The sequence below is a fragment of the Notolepis coatsorum genome, assembly GCF_963971535.1.
Source record: "Notolepis coatsorum genome assembly, chromosome: 15".
NCBI lineage: Eukaryota > Metazoa > Chordata > Actinopteri > Aulopiformes > Paralepididae > Notolepis > Notolepis coatsorum.
The window spans coordinates 40,279,238-40,291,666 of record NC_140179.1 but is presented as its reverse complement, the minus strand read 5'-3'; the positions used below and the strand labels follow the sequence as shown (position 1 = coordinate 40,291,666).

The following is a 12,429-nucleotide window of genomic DNA, read 5'->3' as shown; positions in this document are numbered from 1 at the left end:
ATCCATGATGTCCTTCAAAACTCTAGATATGATATTTTAGGCTTATCGCCCAGCAGTGATATGTCGATAGCAAGGGACCTATGCCATCATAGGTTTGAATGTCATGACACTTTCATAACAATAGTGGTTCTAAGGTATGACTGTCTCATTCAAGTGACATAGAATATGTAAAATTACATTAACTGAAGATATAGATGAAAATTATAAATGAGAAATTTTTCCTTCAGAGTGATACACCACCGACCCGTGTAAACTAGCAGTAAATGACTGGTATCTACAGATTCCTCAAGATCTCTAGATTCATGTGATCCCTTCATCTTAATAGCAAAATAAAGCCCTCTACAGCCTCCGAGAGACGGAACGTGTGCAGGACGGAGGGCGTGATAGGGGGCGGTGGGATCGTGTGTTAAGAGTTAAAGGGTCAATACTAATAGGCTGCCTAGATTTCTTATTATATCTCGACTGTAATCGATAGTACAAAAAGAAAACAAGACGTTTGACACACATTTTTAAACTGTTGCGGTAAGGGGCAGCCAATGACATGCAATCAAAGGAACAACGAGTCAAATGATTGGAACGAGTGAGCCGTCTGTCAAACCCTCTAGTGACGTGTGCGCTTGTTACGTGCATAACGGGGTTACGCACATACACAAAAGCCTGCTGCTAACACATAGCTAGTTGCCTGCTAGCTACCTAGTGGGGAGTGGCTTTGGAGGCATCCTGATGCATTCTGATTGGGAAGGGCATTGTCGAATTCGGTTTAAGGATTTGAAAATAGTTCTGTCCAAAATAAACGGCTGCCTATTGCTCCTTTTTTAAGAGGTTTAATTCTTCCTCCGCCAGGTGTTGCTGGTCAGCAGCAGTCGACACACAGACCACTGGATCGTCCCTGGAGGAGGCATGGAGCCAGAGGAGGAGCCCTGTGGGGCTGCTGTACGAGAGGTGTTTGAGGAGGTAAATACCCTTATATCCACACACACGCACTGGGGCTGACCTCAATACTCACAAGCTTGGCTGCCATGGTAAAAATGACTAAATTACTTTTTGAATGCTTTGTTTTCTTTGTTTCTGGTTGTTTCGTCTTTTTTACCAGCCCCAAAAATCTTAGAAATAGCTTATAGAAATAATAATCCAACATTAATCAGACAAGGATATTCGGTCATGAGAACTTTCAACAACCTAGCTCTCATTTACCCACTGCATTGAAAGTTTGCACGCAGGAAGAACAAAGCTTCGATTATTTGCTGATAATTGCTACTGAAGTTTTTAAGCTAAAAAAATGGTAATTGGGACAGACCTGACACTCACATTACCATGCACCAGTATGCCATGGTGTTGGTAGGTACTAGTGGTCTGCAAGGGCCTTGAAATAAAGCCCGAGCCCTGCCCGAGCCCGTGAACTTCAGGCCCTGCCCGAAAATAAGCCAGACTGTAAATAATATTTTAAGCCCTAGCCCGCGTGAAAACCTGAAAAAAAATATTATTATTATTATTATTAAAATATAATATTTTTTTAATTTGTTTTAAATATTCAAAACACGGTTTTATATGAACGTAATAAATAAACAAAACTAAGAAGCATTTACATAGCCTGTTTCGCAATGCCGTCTCTCCCAGTGCTCGCTTATATAGACTGACTCACACATCAGCCTCGTAAAACGTATTGAAGGCTATAGAATCTTCTTTGACACACACACACGACACACAATAGCCTACTCAGTCAAACAAACAAACAGAAAACAGAAATCAGATTTCGAGCAGAGCAACGTAATGGAAATCACAACAAAACAGGTAGCGAGTCGCGACCCAGCAAATAATAAACATATCACTCACCACGACGTCAGCAACGCGTTGAACACCGTTAACAAAACCGGCTACATACATCCCAAGAACAAATTAAAACGTTTGCCAACTGGCTATATTCCAACACAACCAATCGAGTTGAAGTTCTCCCTGCGCGCTGCAGTAATTACATCCAAATGTTTCTCTGGCGCAAAAGAGAAAGCGAATCTTAAAACGAAGGTTATCCTATAACCATAGGTATATGAAAAAAAAAAAAAAAAACGCAATATAAAAAAAAATAAATAAAAACGGCGGTGCCCGGGCCCGGCTGAGCCCGAATTATTTATTAAAAAAAAAGCCCTACCCAGCCCGAACCCGCCGGGCCGGGCCCCGTCGGGCCTGGGCAAGGTTGCAGTGCACTAGTAGGTACTATACTATCCCTACTAAAACTACCCAGAACAGTCCTAATTTCTCAGAGTAGAATGTAGAGCAATAGGGCTGATAGACGTGTCGTTGGCTCGAACGCCTGGGTCACTTCTAACTTCAGAGAGAATGTCTCACTATACAGAGTGTCACGTGAGAGGAGGAGGAGGAGGAGGATGTTGAAGCCAGCATGGGACGCATCTATGGGCTTCGGATCATATGTAGAGGCTCTCTTGTCTGTCTCCAATGAGGAAGGAGACAGAGGAGAGGGTCTGTCTGCAGTGAGGAGACAGAGGAGAGGGTCTGCAGTGAGGAGACCGAGGAGAGGGTCTGTCTGCAGTGAGGAGACAGGAGAGGGTCTGCAGTAAGGAGACAGAGGAGAGGGTCTGTCTGCAGTAAGGAGACAGAGGAGAGGGTCTGTCTGCAGTGAGGAGACAGAGGAGAGGGTCTGTCTGCAGGGAGGAGACAGAGGACACAAATGGCACAAAACGACACGAGGCTTGTGGAGGGGACTGAAGACAATAACTGACTACAAAGTCAGCGCCCCCTCAATGGGGAGCGACGACGCCTCTCTCGCGGACAAACTCAACTCCTTCTACGCTCGGTTCGGTGTAGACAGTGTCGCCGCTAGCCCTCTGGCTAGTGACGTCACTGGCACACCGGCTGTTGTGGGGGGGGGGGGGGGGGGGGGGGGGGGGGGGGCGCTCTCTCGTTGTCGGAACACAGTGTGAGAAGAGCATTTATGCAGGTGAACACCAGGAAGGCTGCGGGCCCAGATGGTATAACAGGACGCATACTTAAGTCCTGTGCAAACCAGCTTGCCCCGGTGTTCACCGCCATATTTAATCAATCCCTGGCGGAGTCGGTAGTCCCTGCCTGCTTCAAGATGTCTACCATCATCCCGGTACCGAAGAAACCCTCCCCAACATGTCCAAATGACTACAGACCGGTGGCACTCACCTCTGTGGTCATGAAATGTTTCGAGAGGCTGGTCAAGGACCACATTTGTGCCTCTCGCCCCAGTGATATGGACCCTATGCAATTTGCATACAGGACAAACAGGTCCACTGACGACGCGGTCTCCCAGGTACTGCACAGCACTCTCTCCCACCTTGACCGTCAGAAGGGGGGCTATGTGAGACTGTTGTTCATTGACTACAGCTCAGCGTTCAACACCATAGTCCCCACCAGACTGGTGGACAAGCTGATCGAGCTAGGTCTGAGCTCCGCCCTGAGCGCCTGGGTACTGGACTTTCTGAGTGAAAGACCCCAGGCGGTCAGGGTGGGGGGTCAGACCTCCAACACCATCACCCTGAGCATCGGGTCCCCCCAGGGCTGTGTTCTAAGCCCCCTGCTGTACTCACTCTACACACACGATTGTGTGGCCAAGTTCAGCTCCAACTCCATAGTGAAGTTCGCAGACGACACAGTGGTGGTGGGGCTGATCTCAGACAACGACGAGAAGGCCTACCGAGAGGAGGTTGAGGTACTGGAACGTTGGTGCCAGGACAACAGCCTGCTCCTGAACATTGGTAAAACCAAGGAGCTGATCGTGGATTATAGGAGAGGACAGCAGGAGACACACACACCACTGATGATTAACGGGGCTACCGTGGACAGGGTGAGCAGCTTCAAGTACCTGGGGGTCCACATCTCAGAGGATCTGACATGGTCAACACACATAGACACAGTAGTAAAGAAAGCGAAGCAGCGCCTCTACCACCTGAGACAGTTAAGGAAGTTCAGAGTATCGGGGAAGATACTCCAGTCCTTCTACTCAGGAGCTGTAGAGAGCATCTTGACCGGAAACATCACTGCCTGGTATGGGAACAGCACGGCACAGGACAAGAAGGCCCTACAGAGAGTGGTGCGCTCAGCCGAGCGTACCACGGGTATTGCGCTACCTCCCCTGCAGGCTCTATACAACAAGAGGTGCAAATCCAGAGCCTGCAGGATAATGAAAGACCCCCACCACCCCAATAACAGCCTGTTCCAGCTGCTGAAGTCAGGCAGACGCCTGCGAACCCCAGCTACTAGGACGGAGAGGCTTAGGCTAAGCTTCTTCCCCCAGGCCATCAGAGCCTTGAACAATGAACATTGAGAGACACAGAAACTGAACTATCCACACACAAGCACACACTAGCACATACACGACACGCACGCTGAGCACGCTCACACACTAGCAGCCACTTTAACCTGCCGCACACACGCACACTTATGGCCAGAGGAAAGGCCACTTAAATTAGTATAACATCAGGAACAGTGTATTGCACTACTAAAGCTACCTAGCATGTCCTATATGCTCTGTAAATACTATGTACAGATACCGAGATGGCACACCATGTACCTGCTTATTGCACTGTTGTTTTTTATTGGATTCTATTATATGTTGTACCACTGTATTTTTATTGGACTCTATTATATGTTGTACCACTGTAATGCACATCGTCGCGGGCAAGACCAGCCGCATTTCATTGTATACCTGTATGCCGTGACAATAAAAACTCTTGACTTGACTTGACTTGACTTGAGGAGAGGGTCTGCAGTGAGGAGACCGAGGAGAGGGTCTGTCTGCAGTGAGGAGACAGGAGAGGGTCTGCAGTGAGGAGACCGAGGAGAGGGTCTGTCTGCAGTGAGGAGACAGGAGAGGGTCTGCAGTAAGGAGACAGAGGAGAGGGTCTGTCTGCAGTGAGGAGACAGAGGAGAGGGTCTGTCTGCAGGGAGGAGACAGAGGAGAGGAGAGGGTCTGCAGTAAGGAGACAGAGGAGAGGGTCTGCAGTGAGGAGACAGAGGAGAGGGTCTGTCTGCAGAGAGGAGAGGGTCTGTCTGCAGGGAGGAGAGAGGAGAGGGTCTGTCTGCAGTGAGGAGACAGGGGAGCGTGGTGGTATTCCACAGGTCCAGCTGGTCAGAGACCCCACATCCTCGACCACGTCAGCAGGCTAAACTTTGCTCCCTGCTGGATTCCTCTGGAGTCACTAACCAGGAGTCACTAACCAGGAGTCACTAACCAGGAGTCATCAACTCTCCTTCCCAACCACCCCACACCCACCCACTACCCACCACTACTGCCACCAGCTGTAACACAGTGTGTCCTGTCCTCACGGCAAGAAGGTCCTGGGTTCACACCCCACAGTGGAAGGCCTTTCTGTGTGGAGTTAGCATGTTCTCCTTGTGTTTTGTGTGGGTTTCCTCCCACACCATAAAAGACACACAGTACATGATACTCCTGTCATTGTCCTTGACCAAGGCTCTGGCATTAAAGTCAGTCCCCAGGTGCTGGACTGTGGCTGCTCACTGATCCTAAATAGTTAGGATGGGTTCAATTTCATAAGTATGTAAAAATGTACCTGGCGGTTTGCTCAGGATGTAGAGCGTCTCATAAGGTAGTCAAGGTAGCGTCTCATAAGCGGTCATCTCGTAATCAGAAGGTTCACGGTTTGATTTCGGCTCCTCTCGGCAGCCTGTTGGAAGTGTCCTTGCCTTGAGCAAGACACTTAACCACTAACTGCTCCCGATGAGCAGGTTGGCACCTTGCATGGTCGCCTCCGCGGGCGTTGTGTGAATGTGTTGAGTGAATGTGAGGCATAAGTTGTAAAATGCTTTGGATAAAAGCTCTAAATGCAGTTAGTTATTTAGCTGACGCTTTTATCCAAAGCGAAGCGACTTACAAGTTTCGTACGACAAGTCATCAGGAAGGGCACAACTCGATCAGCTGAGTAACAATGTTCATCAAAGTGTTGAGTGCTACAGTGTAGGTTAGTATATTAGGACACGTGCATGACAGTAAGGTTAGTTAGGGTTCGATTTTTCTTTTCTTTTTTTGATACATTTCAGATAATGGTTGAAGAAGTGCATCTTTAGTCGACGGCGAAAGTTTTGACTGGTTTCGGCTGTCCTAACTGTGGTGGGCAGTTCGTTCCACCATTGTGGGGCAAGGACTGAGACAAGGTGGCTTCTCCTTGATGACCCTCCCGGAACTCGGATAGGAGTGGGTCTGAGACGGCCAGAAGATACAGAGCGTAGGGGTCTTGAGGGTGTGTAGTTAGAGACCATTAACCGGAGGTAGGCGGGAGCGGTTTCCTTTGCCGCACGGTATGCCAGGTGTAGGGCGTTGAAGCGGATTCTTGCAGCAATGGGGAGCCAGTGCAGGTCCCTAAGAAGTGGGGTGACATGGGCTGACTTCGGTAGGTTTGAGATCAGTTTTTCAAGTTTCAAGTTTCTTTAATAGTTGTCATACAGAAGTACAGAATACTTTCATACAAAATGCTTCTTACTGTTACGCTCCAGAGACTGTGCTAGACAAGATAAGTATCAAATAACATAGTATAACATGTAAATTAGAAGTAGAAAATGAGAAGGGCGGTTAGGTGGCCGAGCGGAGATTGCGTTCGTCACCAACCCCGGAGCTGTGAGCTGGATTCGCCTGTTCGAATCCAGCTCACAGCTCCGGGGTTGTCACCAGCTTGGCTGGCCGTCTGCACTAATACAATTGGCTGTATTAGAGGGTGGGAGAAGCTGGCGGGGTGGGTCCGGGTCGTTGTAAACAGCGACTCCTACAGTTCGGTCGGGGCGCCTGCTAAGCGCGGATAGGACTTGAGGGGGATAGTGTGATCCTCCCACACGCTACGCCCTCTCGATGAGAATCCGCGCTGCCAGGTGAAAAGAAGCGGTGATTGGCTGGACGTGTGTCGGAGGAAGCACGTGGTAGCCTCCACTCTCCCAGATGATCTGACTGTGGGGGGTAAGTGCGCAGCGACCAGGAAGGGACTGGGAATTGGCATACGACTAACATTGGGATGGGAGAAAATCGGAGGAAAATGGAGAAAAAAAAAAAAAAAAAAAAAAGTAGAAAATGAGGTCACAGTGTTCAGTATAGACATATGTACAATGTTCGATGCAGAATAGACGTAACTGAGTTACCATATAATATACAATACTATGCAGTGTACTAATATACAATACTATATAGTGCAAGCAGAATGGGATGAGGTACAATTTAGGTACAATTTACAGTAAGGTGTACGAGTTGTAGTGCAATCCTTTATCAATACATATAAAGTGTGGGGAGTGGGTGCTAGTGTGTTTGTTTAAAGTGAGTGTGTGCTATAAAGTGTGGGGAGTGGGTGCTACAGTGTGTTTGTTTAAAGTGAGTGTGTGCGTGTGGATGTGTGTGCTATGTGCGTTTGATGGTTGTTGTGTAGTGTTCATTGTTCGTTGAGCAGCCTGATGGCCTGGGGATAGAAGCTTCTTCTGAGTCTTTCTGTGCTCGCCTTGAGACTCCGGTATCGCTTGCCTGACCGCAGCAGTTCAAAGAGGCAGTTGTTCGGGTGACTGGAGTCCTTAATGATTCTCTTAGCCTTGCCCCTGCACCGCTTGTTGTAAATGTTCTGGAGGGTGGGGAGCCCCCCTCCAATTGTGCGTTCGGCTGAATGTTGTAGTCTGCTTCGGTCTTGTGCAGTGCTATTCCCAAACCAGGAGGTGATGTTGCCAGTCAGGATGCTCTCTATTGTACATGAGTAGAAGTTCTTAAGGATCTTCTGACTGACTTGGAACTTCCTTAGGCGCCTGAGGAAGTAGAGGCGTTGTCGTGCCTTCTTCACAACACTGTCAATGTGTGTGGTCCATGTCAAGTCCTCGGATATGTAGGCTCCGAGGTACTTAAAGCTGTTCACTCTCTCAACCGGTGCCCTTTCGATGCTGTAGTCCTTGACCTCCTGAAGTCCACAATCATCTCCTTTGTTTTGCTGACGTTCAGGGAGAGGCTGTTTTCCTGGCACCATCCCGCCAGGACCTTGACCTCTTCCAGGTAGGCCCTCTCGTCGTTTGCAGAGATCAGGCCCACCACCACTGTGTCGTCAGCAAATTTGATGATTGTGTTGCTACTCCGCTGAGCCACACAGTCGTGTGTGTACAGGGAGTAGAGGAGGGGACTCAGAACACAGCCCTGGGGGGCCCCTATGTTGAGGGTGATGGATGAGGAGGTGCAGTTGCCTGCTCTCACCACCTGGGGTCTGCCCGTCAGGAAGTCCAAGACCCACTGGCAGAGGTCATAGTTCAAGCCCAGGTCCCTGAGCTTGGCTATGAGTTTGGAGGGGACTATGGTATTGAATGCCGAGCTGTAGTCGAATAGCATTCTCACATAGTTCCCCTTCCTCTTGTCCAGGTGTGATGCTGCTGTGTGCAGCACATGGGCTATGGCGTCCTCCGTGGACCTGTTGGGGCGGTATGCAAATTGCAGGGGGTCCATGTTGATGGGGAGGGAGGAGCAGATGTAGCCCTTTACTAGCTTCTCAAAGCACTTCATGGCTATGGAGGTGAGAGCTACAGGGCGGTAGTCGTTGAGGCAAGCAGGCTTGGATTTTTTGGGTACAGGGATAATAGTGGACTTCTTCAGGCAGGTGGGGATGACAGCCTGTTCTAAGGACAGGTTAAATATGTCAATGAATACCGGGGCCAGTTGGTCGGCACAGACTTTTAGGACGCGGCCGGGGATGCCGTCCGGTCCTGCTGCCTTCCTGATATTAACTTTTTTAAAGGTCCGCCTCACCTCATGCTCTGTTACCCTGAACACTGAGTCTCCATCAGCAGCAGACCCCCCCCCCCCCCCCCCCCCCATTGCCGTGGCTTGTGGGCTGGTGTTGTTATTACCAGCATCAAACCTTGCATAGAAGGTATTGAGGTCATTTGCTAAGGAGATGTCACTGTTCAGTTTGAGGGAGGTGCCTTTGTAGTCTGTCATCGTTTTGAGCCCCTGCCACATAGCTCTGGAGTCAGCCTGTTCAAACTGGAGTTCAATTTTATCCCTGTAGCGCCGTTTTGCCATTACTGTCCTCCTTACGTTGTATCGCGCCACCTTGTGGTCATTCATGTTGCCTGCCACCAGGCCGTCGTTGTATGCTTTGGTGCGCGCTTTCAGAGCTTCACGGACGGATTTGTCTACCCAGGGTTTTTGATTTGGGTAAACTTTAATTGTGGTAGTGGAGATTGTTTCTTCCACCAAAGTACGAACAAAGTCCAGCACTGTCTCCGTGTAGACATTAATGTTATCTGTGTCGCGGAACACACCCCAGTCTGTGCACTCAAGCGCAGCTTAGAGCGTCTCCTCTGACTCCACATCCCATTTCTGCACCTCTCGCGAGACTACAGGAGTGCTCTTGATTCTTTGTTTATATTTTGGTGAAAGAAAGATGGCCGCATGATCAGACTTCCCGAAGCCACTAGCAGAATGAGCCTTGTATCCACCCTTGAATTGCGTGTAACAGTGGTCTAAAATGTTACCGCCTCTGGTGTTACAAGTCACATGCTGATAGAAGTCAGGCAAAACCTTTCTCAGATTGGCGCTATTGAAATCACCCACTACTACAATGGCGGCGTTAACGTTCGCTGCTTGGATTCTATTTATTTCGTCGTGGAGCTTCGAGAGCGCGGCACCAGTGCTGGCTTGCGGTGGAATATACACTCCGACCAGGACGATCGCCGTTAACTCTCTCGGGAGGAAGAAAGGTCGACACTTGATGGTTATATATTCCAGGTTGGGGCAGCAGTGGTTCGATAATTCCTTCACGTTGGCTGGATCGCTCCAATTGTTGTTCAACATGAAGGCGATACCTCCTCCACGCTGTTTGCCGGATTCTGCTGTTCTATCCTTGCGGTGAATGAAGAAGTGATCGGCCGGTTGGATGGCGTGATCTGGGATTTCTGGCGACAGCCACGTTTCAATGAAGCAGAGAACATTGCAGTCTCTAACGTCTCTCTGGAATTTAATCCTTGCTCGGATGTCGTCTAGTTTATTGTCAATTGATTGTACATTGGCTAGCAATATACTGGGTAGTGGCGTTCGGTGTCGTCTGGTTCTCAGTCTGTTCCGGATTCCAGCTCTCTTCCCTCGCCGCCTGATGATTCCTTTGTTCCTGGGGTCGGGATCTGGTCCCATTGTCCTCAGGATCTCCACAGGCCATTGCTGCGGTTCAGAGAGCTGATCCAGGGAGTAATCCAGTCGTTAAGTTTTCCTTAATCCAATGTCAATGATTGACTGATGGTCATACACATATAATGCACCAACAGTTGGTGCAAATAAAACTCTTAAAACTATAAAAATTAACAAAAGTGAGCACAGTCTCGACGGAGCGATCAGAAAGGCAGCCGGTCGTAGCAGCGCCATCCTAACAGGTGGGCCGCTGCGTTCTGAATGAGTTGAAGAGGCTTGGTGGCAGTGGCCGGGAGGCCAGCAAGCAGTGCGTTGCAGTAGTCGAGGCGGGAGATGACTGTTGATTGGACGAGGAGTTGGGTGGCTTCTTTTGTCAGGAAGGGGCGGATCCTTCTGACGTTGCTCAGGAGGAATCTGCAGGTTCTGGTTGTCGCTGCGATGTGAGCGGAGAAGTTCAACTGGTTGTCGAGGACAACACCAAGGTTCTTGGTGGTCGGGGACGCGATCACAGCTGCATTCTTGACTGTGATGGAAAGGTCGGTCAGGGGGGAAGAATTGGCCGGCAGGTGGAGCAATTCTGTTTCGCTTAGGTTCAGTTTGAGGTGGTTGGTCGTCATCCAGGTGGGGATGTCTGACAGACAGGCCGAGATCCGCTCAGAGACGTGGATATCTGAGGGAGGGAAGGAGAGGAAGAGTTGAGTTTCATCGGCATAGCAATGATACGAGAAGGCATGAGACGTGATAATGTTACCCAGAGATTTAGTGTAGAGGGAGAAGAGAAGGGGTCCTAGGACCGAGCCCTGGGGGACACCCGTCCGCAGGGGACGGGTGGCCGACAGGGTCCCTCTCCATGACACTTGGTAGGAGCGGTCATTGAGGTATGATGTCAGCCATGTCAGCGCAGAGCCAGCCACTCCCATTCCTGCGAGGGACACGAGGAGGATCTGATGGTTGACTGTGTTGAAGGCTGAAGATAGATCTAGGAGAATCAGGACAGAGGAGAGGCCTTTTGCTTTTGCTAAGTGAAGTGCCTCTGTGACCGCAATGAGGGCCATTTCTGTGGAATGGCCAGTCCGGAAGCCTGACTGATTAGGGTGTAGGAGGTCATTCTGTAAGAGATAAGCAGTAAGTTGGTTGGATACAGCACGTTCAAGTGTTTTAGAAAGGAAGGAGAGAAGAGAGAGGACGATAGTTGCCTATGACGGTGGGGTTCATGTTTTTTTTTGAGCGGTGTGACTGGCTTGTTTTAGGGAGGTGGGGACCACCCCCGAGTTGAGGCAGGAGTTGATGGTTGCAGTTATGAATGGGAGGATGTCTGGTGCTATGGTCTGGAGGAGTGGGGAGGGTAGCTGATCCAGCTAGCATGTAGTCGGACGGTATCAGACATTGCGGCAGAAAGATGGATGTGTCTGATGATTTCTAATGATTTCCTCTCTCTCTCTCTCTCTCTCTCTCTCTCTCTCTCTCTCTCTCTCTCTCTCTCTAGGCTGGAGTTAAAGGCAAGCTTGGTCGTCTACTTGGTGTATTTGAGGTGAATTTCTATGGTGGCATCATGTTACTGTCTTTTAGGCCTGTCCCCGACTAAGGATTTGTATAGTCGACTTTGATTGGCCAAAAATTATCATTCCATTTGGGCTGTGGGGGGTGCTTAATGTCTGAAGGAGTCGACTGTGAAAGCATGCAATTTGGTCCACTGAAGCAGCGGTTCTCAACAGGGGTGCTTTGAGATAAAACATTTTAACTTTTCTTTCTTTTTTTCTTTTCTTTTTGGATTACAGAAAATTATCACTAAAGTGCTATCTGTTGCAGCTGCACTGTTTTCCATGAAAATACCATATTTGGATAAGTTTGACCATTTCTCAAAATCTGAAAATCATTAAAACACAGAAAAGGATCACCAAGTTGCTTCCTGACACATCTCCATCCAAACTCTTGGAGGAACTCATTGAAATCTCATCTGATACCACCTGGAGAGCTAGTTTCAGAGTGTGGTGCTGAGTACCAAGTATCTCATGATGCAGCAGTTAAGGTGTTGATACCATTCAGCACCACATATCTGTGTGAAGCTGGCTTTTCATCCATGACAGCTCTGAAAACAAAATATAGGGCCAAGTTGAGCCTTGAGGATGACATGCGTGTTGCCTTGTCAAAGATCTCCCCACGTATTGACCGTATTATTAGCCAGCAGCAGCAGACCTCGCATTGAGCTAGAAATGTCCACTGAGTGAACGAGTGCTTATTTTCTGTATTTATTTATATTTTTTGAGAAATGGTAAGTTGGTGATCCTTTTCTGTAT

At 48.9% G+C, this 12,429-nt stretch overlaps 1 protein-coding gene across 1 annotated transcript in view; it reads left to right on the top strand.

Moving 5' to 3' along the window:
- The window catches only part of nudt4b (nudix (nucleoside diphosphate linked moiety X)-type motif 4b), a 54,018-nt gene that overhangs the window by 16,044 nt on the left and 25,545 nt on the right, over window positions 1-12,429 (top strand). The window contains exons 2-3 of the mRNA XM_084330907.1: window positions 844-954; window positions 11,619-11,663. Of these exons, the coding sequence (XP_084187033.1) occupies window positions 844-954; window positions 11,619-11,663 (156 nt within the window). The remainder of the gene's footprint in view (window positions 1-843; window positions 955-11,618; window positions 11,664-12,429) is intronic.